This window comes from Bos taurus, chromosome 9 (assembly GCF_002263795.3).
Source record: "Bos taurus isolate L1 Dominette 01449 registration number 42190680 breed Hereford chromosome 9, ARS-UCD2.0, whole genome shotgun sequence".
Lineage (NCBI taxonomy): Eukaryota > Metazoa > Chordata > Mammalia > Artiodactyla > Bovidae > Bos > Bos taurus.
Window position 1 is genome coordinate 85,710,034 of NC_037336.1, and position 20,028 is coordinate 85,730,061.

General features: G+C 41.6%; 1 protein-coding gene across 1 annotated transcript in view; it reads left to right on the plus strand.

Annotated features, from left to right (window-relative positions):
• SASH1 (SAM and SH3 domain containing 1) overlaps nucleotides 1-20,028 on the plus strand; it is a 189,715-nt gene that overhangs the window by 40,048 nt on the left and 129,639 nt on the right. Inside the window, exon 2 of the mRNA XM_002690315.6 lies at nucleotides 1,374-1,502. Coding sequence (XP_002690361.2) covers nucleotides 1,374-1,502 — 129 coding nt within the window. The remainder of the gene's footprint in view (nucleotides 1-1,373; nucleotides 1,503-20,028) is intronic.

Consider the following 20,028-nt stretch of genomic DNA (forward strand, 5'->3'; position numbering starts at 1 on the left):
TGGAACTGTGCAACGGGCTGGCCAGTGGTCTGTCCCAGGCAGTGTGAGTGCGTCTTTTCGGTTGTCTAAGGGTTGTGTTTTCCTCGGTTGTTTTGGTAGGGTCATTTGTTCATACCGAAGGAAGAACCCACTGGGAGGTGAAAAACGCCAAGGGACATACTTCTCGGAATGAATGAATGAATGAATAGAAGAAATGGCATAATCTACAAATGTACACAGCATCACTCTGTGTGCGTGTATTTAGGAATCACTTCCCCTGAAGGAAGACGATAGTCTGAAGTATTATCTTGTAGTGAATACTATTAGTTAAGTAAAGCAAGCACTTAACTTGTGTGTCAGAGCTCTGTGAGGGACCAAGCTCTGAGTGTGTTACATTGCTTCATTACTCCTCATGGGGAAATAGCCGGAGATTAGGAAACGTACCTAAGCTGATGAATTGGAAGTGGCAGCAGAGATGGGTGTAAACTCGAGGGTTCAGACCCCACAACTTCTGGGCCTTTTCCCTGAATGGAGGGACAGACTATTTCCTTATATATTTAGGTGAATTTGTACGTGTCCTCTTGCATCTGTGCTTGAATGACGTAGAGAACAAGAGTTCCCACTTTCCTGAGCATCTTATGGGAGGTGTGGTTGAGATGTGTCCCAGATGTAGCATTCCCTGTTGGCTCCTGAATTCTCAGCTTCCTGCCAGAATTCCTCGTGGGAAGGGTGTCCTGGCATGTGGATTCTTAAAAGCTTCCTTGGAGGTTCTGATTGATGTGCCTAGTCGCTCAGTCATGTCCGACTCTTTGCGACCCCATGGACTATAGCCTGCTGGGCTCCTCTGTCTATGGGATTTCCAGGCAATAATACTGGAGTGGGTTGCCATTTCCTTCTCCGGGGCATCTTCCTGACCCAGGGATCGAACCTCGGTCTGCTTCATTGCAGGCAGACTCTTTACCATCTAAGCCACCAGGGAAGCCTGCCAATTGGGCATTAGGGAACCTTTGCACTGACAGTGTTTATTTCTGGGGATTTCTTGGCCCTGTGAGGCAAGCAGGGGTGTGGGTTAAAACCATGGCCTAGGCATCAAACAGTCCTGAGTTGGGGACCCGGCTTCTTTGCGTGGTAGCCCTGGAACCCTTGGGCTGTGGCTCAGCTTTTTTGAGCTGCTGTTTGTTCATCTATACAGGGAGAAAAATGTCCGAGGGGTGTCCGGAGGATTAGGAGATGTTGTGTGTAAAACAGCGTGGCACACGCCCACCACTTTAAAAATACCAGCTGTTATTGGTATAAAGGCTGCACAGAGGAAGACTAGAGGATGCAGGGCGTTTGCAGATGGACTGACTGCCTCTGTTCTCTTCCTGTTTCTCCCCTGCTCTCCTCACCCTCAGGATGGCTCCCTGGGAAACATCGATGACCTGGCTCAGCAGTATGCAGATTACTACAATACCTGCTTCTCCGACGTGTGTGAGAGGATGGAGGAGCTGCGGAAACGGCGGGTTTCCCAGGACCTGGACGTGGTGAGTGGGATCCCGGGAATATGCACTTGCTCAGCAGTCTCCTCCTGGTCCAGCGTCCCCTCCCTCCCCTTCTTACGCTTGTGCGTGGATCATTTTGCTGCACTACTTTGAGATAAAAGAATTCAGATCCCCAAAGGATTAACCCAGATCTGTGGATATCAGACAATAAGTCTGATCAGTAGGGGCAACAGTGATCAAATTTTTGTACTTAGGAAAATATCGCATTTTTATTTAACTCAAGAGGAAAGGATATTTTTACGTGAGACTGATATACACTACATTTTTACTGACTCTAATCCAAAAGGAGGTCTAAGCTTGTTCTTTCTTTTCTTCCTTTGTTTTCTTCTTTTTGTTTTCAACAAGATAAAGTTTAAAGAAGCAAGAAACCATCCTAATTTCTCACCTAGTAATAACCCACATGGGTGTTTCAGCAAGTCTCTGTTGGGGGCATTTTTACATCAGCTATGTAATTCTTGCTTTTACACTTAATATTTTATTATAGTTCTGTGTTATTAAGACTTCTTTGTCATCACCATTTTTCATGGCTATGTTCCTTCTCTCAGGTGCATTGAAATTCATGTGTCTGTTTTGTGAAGACCTTTATGTGTATGGTTAGTGGAGAATTTGAAGTTGCATGTGATAAATAGTAAATAGTTTAGGTCCGTATAATCTATGGGCTTCCCATATGGTGCTAGTGGTAAAGAACCTGCCTGCCAATGCAGGAGACTTAAGAGATGCAGGTTTGATTCCTGGGTCGGGAAGATTCCCTGGAGGAGAGCATGGTAACCCACTCCAGTATTCTCGCCTGGAGAAACCCATAGACAGTGGAGCCTGGAGGGCTGTTGTCCACAGGGTTGCAAAGAGTCAGACACGACTGAAGTGACCTAGCACTCACGCATGCCATAAAATCTATATATCTGCCAGTATTTCCATGCTGTTGTTGTTTAGTCGCTGTGTTGTGTCTGACTCTTTGTGACTCCATGGACTGTAGCCCTCAAGGCTCCTCCGTCCATTGGATTTCCCAGGCAAGAATGCTGGAGTGGATTGCCATTTCCTTCTCTAGAGGATCTTCCTGACCCAGAGATCAAACCCATGGATTCTTTACCACTTAGCCACCTTGGAAGCTCTTTGAGTAACAACACCTCTTGCCTTAAAAAAAAAAAAAAAGCACACCAATTCTATTGAATCCTTATTTATTTTGTGATTTTCTATAATTATTTTATTACTGATTCCTTTTATAAAAAACGTATTATAAAAACCTATTGGATAAGGATGTTACAAAAGACCTATTGGATAAGGGATCCAACAAGTAGTTTAGGTACTGCAGCTGTTATATTTCATAAATACATGATTCACTTCCTTTGTAGGTAAGATGCTGGTGCTCTTATGCACTTTCATTTTTTTCCTTAACTCAATCCACCTAAATGTTTCTTATAGCATAACTGTCAAATAATTACTGATCCTTTTTCCTCACTGATTTAGTATTCCACATGGGTGGGAGTTGGTATAATAGAGTCAACTGAGACTCAGAAGCATCAGTTGGGGGCAGAAAGCCATCATCCCGGGAGCCTGGCACCGTGGCCCAAGCAGGCACCTGGGTGTCATTGTTATTAAGGGCGTCTTTCTTATAACTTTGTCCCCTGGCCTGTGTCAGTGGGAGAGAGGTGTTTCTTTTCTTCTAAGAAAGTATTCTCATGTGGGAAAAGACTTTTAAAATTCATTAGGCTATCCTGCTGGGACAAGGTTGATGCTTTTTCCTTTTGGCAAGATTGCAGCCAAACAATAACCTAATTATTGCACTGAGTTCTTGAATGTTGCAATTTTGACGTTGAAAAATAGTCTGGTAGGATACTCTGTGGCTTCCTAGGACCAAGCAAGGAAATGACGGCTGTGAACTGGCAGATGATCCTTGATACGACACTCAACTGTTCTTCCCCAAATTCTAGCCGGTTAAGAGTTGGGGTTTCCATAATTATCCCACAGTGTTTGGGAAGCTTGGAGAGCAGCTTCTTGGTAGGAAAGGAAGCCTGCCTGGAGGTAGGATAAATAACTTTTTCCCATTTCGACAGATGGGCCTCATTTGGTGTGCTCTGTTCCAGAGCTTCAGAAGACAGTATGGGAGAAAATACCACAGGAGCTAAATTAGTTCTCATCAGAGTTGCAGGAATGTGATGGTGGGTAACGTTGATGGGAGCCAGTTCCAGCCAGGCTGGAAACTCTTCATCCTTTCAACTGTAGTTAGTGAGAAAAGTAAGATCCAAGTCATCATATTCAGGTTCCCTTTCTATGAGATTCCAGACAAGTGCTAAAGACCAAGTTAGATGCCACATGGTTCTCATTATTCAGGAATCCATAAGCTGGAGACTTAAAAAGCATTAAAAAAAAAAATCTTTTGGCTTCTCTGCATGCTTCTTCAAATATTAGTTCCTTGAAAAGGAATCGAACCCAAACCCCTTGCATTGGTGGCGAGGAGTCTTAACCACTGGACCACCAGGGAAATCCCTAGAAGTATTTTAAGGTCATCATTCAGGCCATGCTTGCAACTCTGGTGACCTGGGGAAAGCTTCCTCTTGAAGTGATTAGCTCGTCACAGATTGAGTCCTGATGGAGAGCGATTTTCTTAAAAAGCTGTAACTTTCAGTCCGTAAGGCTCTCTTTCTTGCATCAGATTTTACCTGTAACTTCTAGACTTTGAATTTTGCCTTCAGACAAGTAGGCAAATTTCTTTCCTGCTCTGCTATTGGGGCAGCTTTGAGTCTGAGCACCTGCAGTGTAAAGCCTTCTTTTCTGGGCTAGTAAGCAGCCCTGTCAAAAGCAGAAGTGAGATGACTTGGAGAAGAAATAATCCACGGACAGCACTAAGAGGGAATCGTAACACATTAGGATCCTAAAGCATTTTCTAGGGGAAAAAAAGTAACATCCAGCTTGTGTTGTCCTCTGCAGAAAAAGTCATTAGAAACAGCCTGAGGATGGAGAGTTTGGTGATGGTTTAAACAGATCTTTCGGGTTTGTTTAATTTTAAATCCTCTGGGTGAATTTGGGGAATTGAGGAAATGTTCTATAGATGGAACATATTTAGATATTTCTTTGGCTTTAAAAAGTCCAAAAACATGCAGTGTCCTTTAGAGCTAATTACATACCAACTGGAGAATGAACAAGCCCAAAAGTCACCCTTCCCATAGAGATGCTTGACTTAACCCTGAAAAATAAAAGGTTTTGATAATTATGTTAGTAATTAACTTTCTGGACTGGATATCAAACTACTTCTCCAGGACCTAATCACCTGGCCCCTGACTGGAATAAAGCACTCACTTGATAAAGTGTTTTGGGGGGCCAGTTATTTTAGATGGAGGTAACAGAGAGAGGACAGATGGGTGAAAATTCAACAGCATAAGCAGGGATTGTGATTCAAATGTATAACTATGGTGAGAGTTTTTATTTAGCACCAAACGGGCCCTAAAGGGACTGTGTATTTGGACTGCAGCCTTTGCCTCGGCTGGGGATCAGGACATTAGCGCTCTTGAGCAGCAGGGAAGTTGCCCGTATTTCCATACATTTGGCACATCCCTGAGCACCATGTGTGTTTTTGGCTGCAAGAAGCTGCATTTGGAAATGACAGCAGCTTCCCAAGTCCATAATGGGCTCCTCTCTAGTGATGCTAAGTCTGACATCTGTCATAGTGACAGTGGCCAGGAGAGAGACACTCTCGAGGTAGCCTCTTATTACTGGCCACGTCAGCTTCCTTGGCATCTTTGAAGCTGAGTCTGCTCGGATGTTAGCAGAAACAAGTTTGTGTGGTGGTTGGTGTAGCACAGCCCTGATGGAAAAGTTACCACTGCAAAGTGGACCCTGTTCATGATGCTGGATCTCCATGCAGATTGTTAACACATCTGTGGGCACCAGGACCCAGGAGCCCAGGCGAGATGCACCCAGGTCTTTAAGGATCGGGAATATAAATACAAATATTGCACATTATCTCAGAGGATATCAGAATGGGATATCAGAATCATTGCTGATGGTGTAGGGATAATTCTGGGGCATAATTATTGTTCCTTGCGATTTTCATAATTTAATCTTTCAAGGTATAATTCTGGACTAAGAGGCAGTGAATGTGGTACCTGTCATGACTAGAGATGATTCTTGGGGCTTCCTCAGATTCTGCCATTCCCACTCCAAGCCCAGGTGGAGGTCCTGGCCTCTGTGGTTGTCACAGTGGCAAGAGGGTGAGAATCACGATGGCAAGATGCGGGACTCGGGGTTTAAATTCTGGCCATTGTACTTAGCCGGCAAGTTGTGTAACCTATCTAAGTTTCAGTTTCCCCTTCTATAAAATGGGATAAAAATATCTCGTAAAGTCGTTACCAGGATTAAATGGGGAAATTGCTATAAAATACCTCATCCATCATCGTAAGAGACCTGTTAACTGCCTATTTCTTTTCCTTCCCTTTTATTCCTGGTCCAAAAACTCCTGTAGTGATGCTGGAGAGTCTGTGATTTGTACTTCATTAATATTTATTCATATGAGTGCAGAGATTTCTTTTAGCTTTTATTTTGGGATATTTCAAACATATATAAACAGCATAGTATAACAAACTTCCTGTGCCCTTCAGCAGTTACCAGCATCCTGACTTCTCCCTTTATCTTTACTCTTACGCCTGCTTAATTATTATTTTTTTGAAAGTTTCTTGTTTGTGAAGTACAGTTTACACATTGAAATGCAGGCGTCTGAGCTATCCAATTTTGCCAAGAGGGTAGTCACGTCACCCACATCCTGGCATGGCATAGAACACAACTGTCACCTTGCAAAGTTTCCCCACGTCCCTTCTCAGCAAATCCTGGATTGAGGACAGGGATGTTTGTCAGTCTGTTTTGGTGCTTTCTGTATATGGTGCATGGCACATGATAGGTACTCAGTGAGTATTTGTTGAATTTATTTGTATATGTCATTATTTAAGACTATTAAGTGAGCATCAGACATGTGTCTGAGACTTTGTCATTCCAGAAATACAAAGATGTATTCCCCATCCACAAAGATGGTATAATTTAGTGGGGGTTTTAGACAAGTAAACAGACTATTTTTTTTGGCTGTACTTTTTTGGTTTGTGAGATCTTGGTTTCCCATTTAGGGACTGAACCCTGGCCCATGGCTGTGAAAGTGCCAAGTCCTCATCACTGGACCAGCAGGAATTCCTTAAGCAGACTATTAAGTGCAGGAAGTACACAGGAGAGACCCTGACCCAGTTTAGGAAAATCAAAGAAGGCTTCCTGGAGGAGGTGATGCCTAAGCCCAACTGTAAAGAAACAGAAGATTAATCTGGTTGGGGAGGGAGGTGTAGACAGTGCAGAGTAATTTAAGGCTGAGGTCACAGAGAAAAAGCCAAAAATGAGAGCGAAAATGTGGCTTTTATGGGCCATGGAGAGAAGTTTACCGTGGCTAGAACCTACGATATAAACACACGTACGAGAAAAGATACACACTCTCCTTTCACAGGTCTTCTATTATTATCAATATAAAAAGAATATTGCTTTGATTCATCACCATTCCCAAGACAAAACAAATCGCCCTTTCGCAATAGTTGATCGGCTGGGCCAAGGTGTCCTTGTGGCCTCCCCAAGCCACGCAGACGTGTCCAGTCTCCAGGGGGGTTTTGTTTTGTCTTACTGACTGCTCTTCTTTTGTTATTTGCTAGAGACAGCAAAGCCTGTGGAAAACAGGTTTCCTGTTACTTTAAGCTCCCTGAATATTCAAGAAAAGATAAGGGTTGCCCCCACCTTGGCGCTTAGGGAACACTGGCTGCCCCAGGAGGCTACCAGATTCCTGAATTCTTATTCTCACCCATAGGATAAGTACATAATCTGTGTTGCAAATTGTCCTGAGTTTAAATATTCAACTGCTGAATGCTAAAGCCCAACTGTTGCGCTAAGGGCATTTGCTTTTGTTTTGTTTCATTTTGTCTTAAAGGATATTATTTGCTAGCTTTGGGCTACTGTTGATTTGCAGATTGCAGTCAGAAACAGTGGGCATTAGATAGTGAGTCTGAACCACATTCTGCTGTGGGATTCACACACTTGATGTCAAAATACACTGAGCCTTTATGTCTTAAGCCAGATGGTAATACAGTTCTCTGCTCGGGCTCCTCTCAGACAAAGTCCCATTTGTAGTCAAATGTCCAGTCCCAATTTAGTCAGCATTTTTTGTACATTGCACCACATCAACATAGACATAAACAGGCCTCTCGGCTGCCAGATTTGATCTTGGCATCCTGTACCTCTCATAATTGAGAAGGTTTTTATTCTACTTAACAATCAATTTAGGTGTCCGTCCATCCTCTTCAGCTTGGAGACCTTTGTAGACAGCTGTACATTCTGGAAGCTGACAGATTAGATACAATCGGTGGTAGACTAGTTGTATGTGTATATAGAATCGTCCCCATCAGACTTTTCAAATATGAATCAACAACATCAGCTTCCTTTTCTAGTTTTGCTCCTGAGCATTCAGAAATGACTGATTTTTGTTTGTTTGCATTTGTAAAAGCAGTGTGCCTGGGGGGATTCAACACCAAAATAGCATTCTGCTCAAAATACATTTGCTTGCCAGAAAGCGAAAAAAGTCTGAGCTTTGTAGTTGTTTTCATTTACATACAACAGGCAGAATTCCTAAATGTTAATCAAGTTGACAGTAATTGGGGGAGAAAAACCCAGGAATTACAGAGGCCAGAATCTGGGCTCGGAGGGGAAAGGGGTGCCTTTGTTCTTAGAATTGGGACCTTTCAGAGTTGAGTGAGGCCCAGGCCAGGTGCCTTTTTGAAGCCCTGGAATATTAAAACCAGGACTGTAGTATGATCTCAGAGTTTACATGTAACAATTAAACACTTTTCACGTGGAAGATTGCAGTGTAATTTATTTGTGCTAATCACAAGCTAATTATAGGCTATTTAAACATGCTAATTTGTAGCACGCTAGAGGCAGTATGGTCTCCTTGTGAGAGAAAAGTAAAGGAGTGTGATTAATGTTTCCTTATTTTCAGTGGGTTTCTGCATCCACATCTACAATGTTATTTGACAATATTGTCAAAGGTCTAAGTTTGAGATCCTTGGCAAAGACTGAGTGGCCCAGGCCAAGGGGTCCACCTGTCCTCTACGGCCCTGGTTGGTTGGAAGGGCGAGGGTTGGGGGTCTGTAGTGGGATTGGGTAGACGCCTGCAGGGCCCAGACAGAAAGTCAGCAGGTGCAGGGTTGTGGGTCTTCGCTGGTGTTGGCCCATATACCGGGCACTGGCCTTCTGACCTTGTAGGTCCGCATCTTATCAGATGAGATGGGGCATGTTCAGGGTAGTGGGGCTGTAGACTAGGTCCTTAGTTTACATTTTATTTTTTAAATAAAATAAATAAAATATTTATAAAGTTATATATATTTTATATTTATATTATTATTTATATTTAGTTTTAAAATTTATTATTGGCCTGATGTAGGATTTTAGTTCCCCGACCTGGGATTGAACCCAGGCCCCGGCAGTGAAAGTGCCAGGTTCTAACTTCTGGACCACCAGGGAATCCCTAGACTTGGTCCATATTTTAGAGGGATCTCTCACCACAGCTCCTATGCACCAACCAAAATGACCAAGGACAGAAAGAACTGGGCCCCAGAGCATCAAGTATTCTGACTGGCCCTTTCTCTGGCCACCTCCTTTGAGAAGATCATTATACTGGTTTCAGCAGTAATTTTTGATTGGAGCTGCCTCCCCCTCCCCGCTCCGTACCCCCCCTCCCCCGCCAGTTTGGAAGTTTTGTGAATTTTATTTTAAATAGAAGAAAGCAAGGCAGTAAAATGTTGGGATAATTTGTTCTATGCATTTGGTTCAGTTCTTCTGTTTTTTTTTTTTACCATTTAGTGTTTAGAAGGACACAAACTAACCTGGTGACTGAAAAATACATCACAGAACCCTCAGAGCATGGTGTTGACTTTCTGTTCATCTCTTGCCATTTCCCGAAAAAGGACATCAGAGTCTAGCTATTTGCAGGCTCCCCCGCCACCTCCCCATTTCAACCTTTGTTTTAGAAATGGAGGCTTCACTGATCAAGTATAGCAGTGCTGTTAAGAGTTCAAGAGTGAACCAGTTTCTCTATCTCTGATTATTCTGAGGCTGGTACATAAAGCATTTATTTCTAAGGGATACTTTGAGAGACTTTCTGCAATTATTTAGAGTATGAAGATGTTTGAAATTTGTGGTACAGCCATGCCATCCATCTCATGGGCCCCAGCAGAAGCTGATGGAACTTAATCAAAAATAAATCAAGGGTAAGTCCAAACCAGATTGGAAGCACATCATGAATATTCGTGAACATCTGGATATGTTTGTGGGAGTGTATGTTATTTTTTAATGTGTGCGATGGCAGGGACGTGCCTTCTTAACAAAGATGCCAAGAGGCAGACAGATTTCCAGCTGTGATTTCAAAGGGCATTTTTGTGTGTGGATATCCTTTCTCCTGGGTGTGTGGGTTTCACGTCTCCAAGATACTCCTTTGATCTCTTTCATCTTTTGGAATCTCTTTTGATAATTTATCTGAATTCTTCATTGCAGTGAGTCACTTGACTCATGAACATTAAAAACCTTTCTTTCTAAGGGAGATTTTCAGCTTTAGTGAAAGTCACTAGTTAATGTTTCTGATGAATCTTTTAAATGCCGGTGATTTTATAATTATCATTTAAGCTATTTGGCTTCGTTGATCATCGCCATAACCTAACGTGTGTAAAACTCAGGTACTTTATCTGCTTCACTACCTAAAGTAGTTGCAATAACTAGAAAGGAAGGGTGAAATGTGAAGAGGCCATAATAACAATGCTGATAATTATTGCAATAATGACATTTAAAAAGTACATTGAAGTTCATGAGGCATCCATACCTATCACCTTATGTATTTTTAATACATTATTTTAATACATTAATACCTGAGACAGGTATTAATAATGTTATAATTTCATTTGTGCAGAGGCAGAAAATAGTGCTCCCCAAGGGAGGCCAAATAACTCAGTAGGTAAACTCCATCACCCACCTGTTTGGTCATTCTGTGTTTGGGACCTACCTGGAACTTCGGTCAGGGCACTGCCTGATGGGGATGACAATGGGTTGTTGTAAAGCAAGATATTACAGGTTGTTGTAACGGTTACATAATACACTAGGTTAAATAAGGTAATGTTTGTAGAGCACTTGATGGTTTCTGGGTGCATGCTAAAGCTCAATGAATGTAATAAACATTATTTATAATAGGAATGCTAAATAAATAGGACTTGTTAAAAATCTAATAGCTGGTAGGTATCAAAGGTAGGATTTGAAACTGGACTCATGCTCAGTTGCTCAATCATGTCCAACTCTTTGTGACCCCATGGACTGTCGCCCGCCAGGCTCCTCTGTCCGTGGGATTTTTCAGGCAAGAACACTGGAGTGGGTTGCCATTTCCTCCTCCAGGGGATCTTCCCTACCGAGGGATCGAACCCAGGTCTCCTGCATCTCCTGCATTGCAAGCAGATGCTTTACTACCTCTGAGCCATGGAGTATGCCTTTGAAACCAAGAAGTCAGTGCAAAAATCTCTGAATCTTCCCAGACCACCTACTAACCTTGCATTGTTACTCTTGGGAGATTCTACCCAAACCACCCTCCATCCCTCCCCCACCACCTCTTCCCCTTCCTCCTCCTCCCCCACCCCTCCCCAAGGAGTAAATCTTGATTTACAGATTAGTTTATGTTTGGGTAATATAGTTTAAATGTGTGATATTATAAAGAATAGTATAATATAGTTATTTCTACTGTATAAATTAAAATAATACACTCATTACAATTTTTTTTTAAGGAAACCTCACAAAATTCCTTAAAGTAGAAGTTTAAGTCTCCTAATACTTGCCAAGTGTAACAGTTCCAAACAGGTTCTAAGCCACTTCCTGGAATTCCAGTTTTCTATGCATTCTCCTTCATCTCTTCTTTCTCTCTTTACAGACACACAAATACCCACATAAAAACATACATGGTGTTTTACTTGCAACAGAATAGAAGCAATAAGTTAAAAGAGGGTTGACTTACTGCTCAAGACAGTTATCTGATAGTGGTAAGAAATGTTCACAAATGGAGACACAGAAAATTTCAAAAGTAATTAGGAGAATTCAAAGGCTCGACAACCTGGACATTTAGAACAGGGGCCAAAGACCTTATAAATTGAAAAGAATCTGTTAAATTATATTCCCTAATTTTTATAGAGTACAGTGGGTAATAGACGATTGAAGAATTTCATTTGAGAAGGTAAAAAACTTGAGAAGTAAAATAAAGCATTTTGCTGTTTTACCTGTAGTCTTGTCTTGAAAATTTAGTTTAACATTGTTAGAGGGTTCTGTAATATTGAAATTTTACTGTATTATGTAATAAATATTTTAGATTTGGCTGAATGATGGCATGTATTATTCTTCCTGAATGTTAATACAGGGAACTGGTAAAAACAGCAAAGTAAAAACAACATTTACTGGTTTTCTGTTGTGTTTCAGTAACTTAGGTGGTTTCATGGGGAAGTTTTTAGTAACAGAAATTATAAGCCTCATTTCAGGAAGTTCATGTCGCAATAGAACAAGACAGCCAAGGACAAGATTCTATTAGTCATATTCATGAGTGGATGATACATATAGGTCTGCTTACAGCAAATTCTAATTTCCAACTAGTTTCACCTGGAGATACGTTAAGTACAATAGAAAAGGTAAAGGTGGTGATGCTTGTTGATTGAAAAGCTTAGCTGAACTGATCTGGAGGAGCAGGTGCCTTAGGCTGGAGTCGGGACTCAACAACCTAAAATCAAGCATAAGGCTGGTTTCTGAGTAATTGGACAAGAATGTGTGCAATTGTTCAGCTTAGTCTGTGCCATAGCCTAGATCAACACAAGGAAACAACTAATGTTTGGATGATTTTAACAGGGCTTGAAAGGCCTGCTATACAGGGCTTATAGTTAGGATGATAATACTGACTAAAGTAATAAGCAAGGTTTTATATATGTGTGTGTGTGTGTGTGTGTTTGTGTATACACACACATATATATTTTCAAGTCAGTATCTTCTTTTCATTTAATACCACAACTGATCGTGTTGTTTGTAACACATTTATTGAATAGCTACCATGTGCACGCAGGTAGTACATATTATCTTCCTTCAGAACACTCCCATGAAAAGTCAAAGTATTAGATGCTGAGTCATGTCTAACTCTTTGTGATCCCATGGCCTGGAACCTCAGGCGCCTCTCTCTGTCCAGTGGGATTCTCCAGGCAAGAACACTGGAGTGGGTCGCCATTCCTTTCTCCAGGGGGTCTTCCCAACCCAGGTTGAACCCAGGTCTCCTGCATCTCAGGCAGATTCTTTACCGTCTGAGCCACCAGGGAAGCCCTAAAGCGTACAGTTAGTTCCCTGGTTTCAGTGTATTCCCAGCTTGTGCAGACTTCACCACAGTCTGCTCCAGAATCCCACAGTCCTCTGTGTTCTTTAACCATTCTATAATGAGTGTATAATAAATAATTCTTCACGCTGGCATTTCTGCGGGCTTGAACAATTCCCAGCCCGCATGCGTGCTAAGTTGCTTCAGTCATGTCTGACTCTTTGCGACCCCATGGACTGTAACCTGCCAAGCTCCTCTGTCCGTGGGATTCTCCAGCCAAGAATACTGGAATGGGTTGTGGGGCCCTCCTCCAGGGGATCTTCCCGACCCAGGGATTGAACCTGCGTCTCTTATGTCTCCTGCATTGGTAGGCGGGTTATTTACCACTACTGCCACCTGGGGAAGCCCCTCCCAGCACATAGTAGATGTAATAAATAGCAATGAAAATAATGAATAAATGAATGACAGTACCTGGGCATTTTGGAGATCTTTGTACTTTTATCCACAAGAAGTGAGGCTTTTTTATTGTTCACTCAGTGTTTGAAATAAGCATAAATAAGAAAATTTTTAAAGCGATAAAGTTTTGCAAAGTATAATTCTGGGGGAAAGAAAGTGCCTTTATTACAAAATGAATCCACTGGCTGATAAAAATGTAAAATATGATAAGAGGCTCAAACTTCTAATTAGAGGTGAAAAGGCTCCCAAAGAAAGTATATTTGATAGTAAAAAAAAAAATCTCTTCCATGCTTTAAAATTTGCTTATGTAAACCGATTTTTTAATATGATTCTAATGGATAGGATGCTTAAAAAAATTTTTTTTTATTGGAGTATAGTTGCTTTACAATATTGTGTTAGTGACTGCTGTGCAGCAAAGTGAATCAGCTCTATGTATACATATATCCCCCCTTTTTTTAGATTTCCTTCCCATTAAGGTCACCATGGAGCACTGAGTAGAATTCCCCGTCCTATACAGTAGGTTCTCGTTAGTTACCTATTTTATACGTAGACTCCATCTTCCCATGGAAACTTGTTATGTGTGGTGTGTATGCTCGGCATCTGGATCCCAGCACATCCTGAGAAAAACTGGACTAACTGGCCTGACCTTGGGATGTGTCCACTTTTGCTAATATTAAAGCTCAATTTTATTACCTCCAAAAAAAAAGAGAAAAATCCTCAAAACAGAAAGCAACCCAATAATTGTTGTAACCCAACCCATCTTGTGCTGGGTTGTGACCTGCAAGGCAGTGGAGAATTGAGAGATATTTTCTCCAGGTGGGGATATATTTATGCCCACATCACACAGACTGGAGGATAGGAAAGAAGAAGGGGTGGAGCTGCTGAACAGGCCTTGGGGTGGCGGTGGGGGTAAGGGGTGGGGGGGGTAAGGGGTGTGGGGTGAATAGGGGAGGTCGCAAATTTCTCATTGCTGGGTGCCGGTCACCTGGTCTGACCTAAGGAGATGCACATTTTGAACATGATTTTAGTCAGATAAAAATTTCTTCCGCAATGGTTGTGTTTGTTTGCTTATTTCTTTTGACTGGATTCTCACCATAAGAACCTCAGAGACGTCCTCCGAAGGACGCCATTAGGAGATGCAGTGCTCATGTGAGGGGAATCTGTTTCTGAGCTGCAAAAGATGAGAAAGAAGTTATAAATAAAGGCAGTTGGTTATTTTAATTTGTCACATTACGTATGTTGTTGTTTGCATTGTTGTTGTTTAGTCGCTAAGTTGTATCCAACTCTTGGCGACCCCACGGACTGTATAGCACCAGGCTCCTCTGTCTGTGGGATTTCCCAGGCAATAATACTGGAGTGGGTTGCTGTTTCCTTCTCCATGGGATCTTCCTGACTCAGGGACTGACTCTACGTCTCTTGCATTGGCAGGAGGATTCTTTACCACTGAGCAAGCTGGGAAGCCCTTACTGTTTGTATCAGTTCAGTTCAGTTCAGTTCAGTCGCTCAGTCGTGTCCCAACTCTTTGCGACCCCATGAACCGCAGCACGCCAGGCCTCCCTGTCCATTACCAACTCCCAGAGTCCACCCAAACCTATGTCCATTGAGTCGGTAATGCCATCCAACCATCTCATCCTGTCGTCCCCTTCTCCTCCTGCCTTCAATCTTTCCCAGCATCAGGGTCTTTTCAAATCAGCTCTTCATATCATGTGGCCAAAGTATTGGAGTTTCAGCTTCAGTATCAGTCCTTCCAATGAACACCCAGGACTGATCTCCTTTAGGATGGACTGGTTGGATCTCCTTGCAGTCCAAGGGACTCTTCAAAAGTCTTCTCCAACACCACAGTTCAAAAGCATCAATTCTGTGCTCAGCTTTCTTTATAGTCCATCTTACATCCACACATGACCACTGGAAAAGCATAGCCTTGACTAGATGGACCTTTGTTGGCAAAGTAATGTCTCTGCTTTTTAATATGCTGTCTAGGTTGGTCATAACTTTCCTTTCAAGGAGTAAGCATCTTTTAATTTCATGGGTGCAGTCACCATCTGCAGTGATTTTGGAGCCCAGAAAAATAAAGTCAACCACTGTTTCCACTGTTTCCCCATCTATTTCCCATGAAGTGATGGGACAGGATGCCATGATCTTAGTTTTCTGAATGTTGAGCTTTAAGCCAACTTTTCCACTCTCCTCTTTCACTTTCATCAAGAGGGTCTTTAGTTCTTCTTCACTTTCTGCCATAAGGGTGGTGTCATCTGCATACCTGAGGTTATTGATATTTCTCCCGGAAATCTTGATTCCAGCTTGTGCTTCTTCCATCCCAGCATTTCTCATGATGTACTCTGCATATAAGTTAAATAAGTAGGATGACAATATACAGCCTTGATGTACTCTTTTTCCTATTTGGAACCAGTCTGTTGTTCCATGTTTAGTTCTAACTGTTGCTTCCTGACCTGTATACAGATTTCTCAAGAGGCAGGTCAGGCGGTCTGGTATTCCCATCTCTTTAAGAATTTTCCATAGTTTATTGTGGTCCACACAGTCAAAGGCTTTGGCATACTCAATAAAGCAGAAATAGATGTTTTTCTGAAACTCTCTTGCTTTTTCCATGATAGATTCCTAAATTCATTGCTGAAGCTTAGAGTGGTGTGCTATCCATCAGCACCTAGCACGGAGGCAAGCCAACATTTGTGTGTCTTATTCTAGCACAACTTAGCAGCGGAGCTTGAGTGCTAAGAGCTTGGACGCAGGAATCAAGGAAGGATATGGCCCTAAGGGTACTGGCCTTCCGAAAGGAACGGGGAGAATCTTGCGGCCAGGGGTCAGGCCCTTCTCAGGTTTAGGAAGGCATTGTTCATTACATCGGGGTAAATGAGGAGGGCTGAATTTATTTTAGTTTGGTTTAGCACTTTTTTTTTCTTTCAGATTAAAAAATTACTTCTTTTAAATGTTGTAGTAAAATACACATAGCATAAAATTTGCCATCTTAACCATTTTTAAGTGTACATTTTGGTGGCGTTTAGTATACTGTACTCTCATCATCACCTTCCATTGTCAGGACTCTTTTCATCCTGCAAAACTGAAACCTGATGCCTACTGATCAATAACTTCCCTCTCCCTGCTCCCCCCCAACTCCAGGTAACTATTCTACTTTCTGTCTTTATGGATTTGGCCTCTCATAAGTGAAATTCAGTCCCTGGGTCAGGAAGATCCCTTGGAGAAGGAAATGGCAATCCACTCCAATATTCTTGCCTAGAGAATTCCATGGACAGAGGAGCCTGGTGGGCTACAATCCGTGAGGTCTCAAAGAGTGGAACAGGACTGAGCAACTACACTTTCACTTTCATAAGTGGAATTATATAGTACTTGTTCTTTTGGGACTGACTTATTTCACTTAGTATCATGTCCTTAAGGTTTTCCCATGTAGCAGCACGTGACAGAATTTCCTTCATTTTTTAGGGACTGAGTAATATTTCACTGTATCTATTTACCACATTTTATTTGTCCACTCATCCATCAGGAGACAGTTGGATTGCTTTGACCATTTCGCTTCTGAGAATAATGCTGCTATGAACATGGGTGTGCAGATATCTCTTTGAGTCTCTGCTCTCAGTTCTTTGTGGGTATCTACCGAGAAGCAGAATTCTAGAACATAAGGTAATTCTATTTTTAATGTTCTGAAAAGCCCCTATATGTTTTCCATAGCAGTTGTACCATTTTACATTCCTATCAGTAGTGCACAGATGTTTCAGTTTCTCCACATCCTTGCCAATGCTTGTTCTCTTCTTTCCTTACTTATCTTTTTTAAAGAAATAATAGCCAACTCTCCTGTTTATGGATGTGAAATCGTACCTTCTTGTGGTTTTGATTTGCATCTCCCTAATGATTAGTAACATGGAGCATCTTCTCATATGCTTTTTGGCCTTCTGTATATTTCTTAAAGAAATGTCTATTAAAGTTTTTTTTTTTTCCATTTTCAAATTGGGTTGCTTTTGTTGTTGCGTTGTAGGAGTTCTCTGTATATCCTGGATATTAATCCTTTATCAAATGTAAATACTCTATGATTTGCACATATTTTCTCCCTTTCCCCAGCTTGCCTCTGTTAATAGTGTATTTTGTTGTACAGAAGTTATAAAATTCTGATGAAGTTCAGTTTATCTAATTTTTTTGTTGTTGCCTGTGTCTTTGGTGTCATAGCCAAGAAATCATTGCCAAAGACAGTGTCACGAGGCTTCTTCTCTCTGTTTTCTTCGAGGAGGTTTTTTTGGTTTTATTTAGGTCTTTGATCCTTTTTGAGTTATTTGTTGTATATAAGGTAAGCTTCTCTCATGGCTCAGATGGTAAAGAATCTGCCTGCAGTGCAAGAGACCCAGGTTCGATCCCTTGGTTGGGGAGATCCCCTGGAGAAGGAAGGGAATGGCTACCCACTCCAGTATTCATGCCTGAAAAATCTCATGAACAGAGCAGCCTGTTGGACTGCAATCTATGAGGTCACAGTGAATCTGACACAACTGAGCGACTGAGCACAAGAACAATCCTTTGGAACATTTGCCACAGTACCTGGTGGCTCATGGTGACTTGTACCTTGCAGAGGCCAACGATTATTAACTACATATCTAATTATTAACAGTTGTAAGAAGATAGTATTGTGTGAATAGCAGTATTGAATTTAAACAGTCTTCTGTTTTAATTTTTGTTTAAATGAACTCCCAAATACAGTTTTGTTTCCTTTAAGATGTCCAAAAATGCTGTGAAAATTGCCATCAATGTTATGATAAAAGAATTAGAGAAGAATAAGGATAAGGGAAGGGAGAAATTTTTATGCCACCATCACCTTGGGGCTATGTAAGAAATTTCATACCTAAGTGACTTCAAGATTGTCTTTCAAAACTACAATTTAAAGTCAGGCAGCAGAAGAAAGTGATTCCCTGTGCTTTTAATAAAGTGGAACTGCTGGAGGCAGTCATGAAGCGTGTATCAAATGACCAAGTCTGGTCCTTTAAAGAGTCACTTTCACCACAGCCCATAACAGAACATATGCTTAACAGGAATACTTGCTCTTTTCTTATCAAGAAGATATTTGTGGAAAATATCCTGCTGCTGCTAAGTCGCTTCAGTCGTGTCCAACTCTGTGCGGCCCCATAGACGGCAGCCCACCAGGCTCCCCCATCCCTGGGATTCTCCAGGCAAGAACACTGGAGTGGGTTGCCATTTCCTTCTCCAATGCAGGAAAGTGAAAAGTGAAAGTGAAGTCGCTCAGTCGTGTCCGACTCTTAGCGACCCCATGGACTGCAGCCTACCAGGCTCCTCCGTCCATGGGATTTTCCAGGCAAGAGTACTGGAGTGGGGTGCCATTGCCTTCTCCAGGAAAATATCCTGGTATGTATCAGTTGGAGGTTGTAAACCCACCACTGGTAGAGTAGCAATGAATTTAGAGAATGTTTTGTACAGTAATCCCTATGAGTACTCCTTCAGTTTCCCTCAGAAGGTGCTTAAACATTGATGTGGGTATTTTTTGTTATAAGAAAAAGTCAGTGTTAGGGAAAGCAGTGCCCACGGTTATATTCTTAATGTTTGCATGTTCAAACCACAAAAGAGATTACTTGTGCTCAGGAATAGTTTTGTTTTTTATCTTAGACAATTTTTAAAGTTCTCAACTGGTTCTCTTGAGACAAGAGCCATACCTTCCTATAAACCAAGGAACCATATTACCACCATTACATTTTCTCTGTAAGACAGTCTAAATTAGAAGCTGCACAAAATTCACCTTCCATAGTAAATTGGACTCTCATGAGGTAATAAAAAGCCACATTGCATTAGAGGTAATACGCGTTCTGAGATGGGCTTGCTGTAAGGAGGACCTCATGATAAACTAATATAATGCTCTGTAGTGTCATGAGCTACCCAGTGGTAGAAGATAAACCTTTGCCCATATAACTGTGACAGAGACATAAAAATTGCTTCTCAGATATGTATTTTTATTTAAACAATATCATAAATTTATACAATTAAATATATAATCCTATGATTCAATCCATCAGTAAATATTGATTCAGCGCTTTAGGTGTCCTGGAGTCCAGGAAAAATGCAGTAAAAAGTATTTTTTTCCATTAGACAAACAGCCATGAATTACAAGAGGATCCAGTTTTATGTAATTCAGCATTATATAATTCAGTGTTATGCAATTACATTCAATCAACGTGTATTGAATTTTTACCATGTACAAGGCTATTTATCACTTCAGTTCAGTTGCTCAGTCCTGTTCGACTCTTTGTGACTCCATGGACTACAGCACGCCAGGCTTCTCAGTCCATCACCAACTCCAGAATCTTCCTCAAACTCATGTCCATTGAGTCAGTGATGTCATCCAAACCATCTCATCCTCTGTTGTCCCCTTCTCCCTTCTGCCTTCAATATTTCCCAGCATCAGAGTCTTTTCCAATGGGTCAATTCTTCCCATCAGGTGGCCAAAGTATTGGAGTTTCACCTTCAACATCAGTCCTTCCACTGAATATTTGGGACTGATTTCCTTTAGGATGGACTGGTTGGATCTTCTTGTAGTCCAAGGGACTCTCAAGAGTCTTCTCCAACACCACAGTTCAAAAGCATCAATTCTTCAGCATTTAGTTTTCTCTATGGTCCAACTCTCACATCCATACACAACTACTGGAAAAA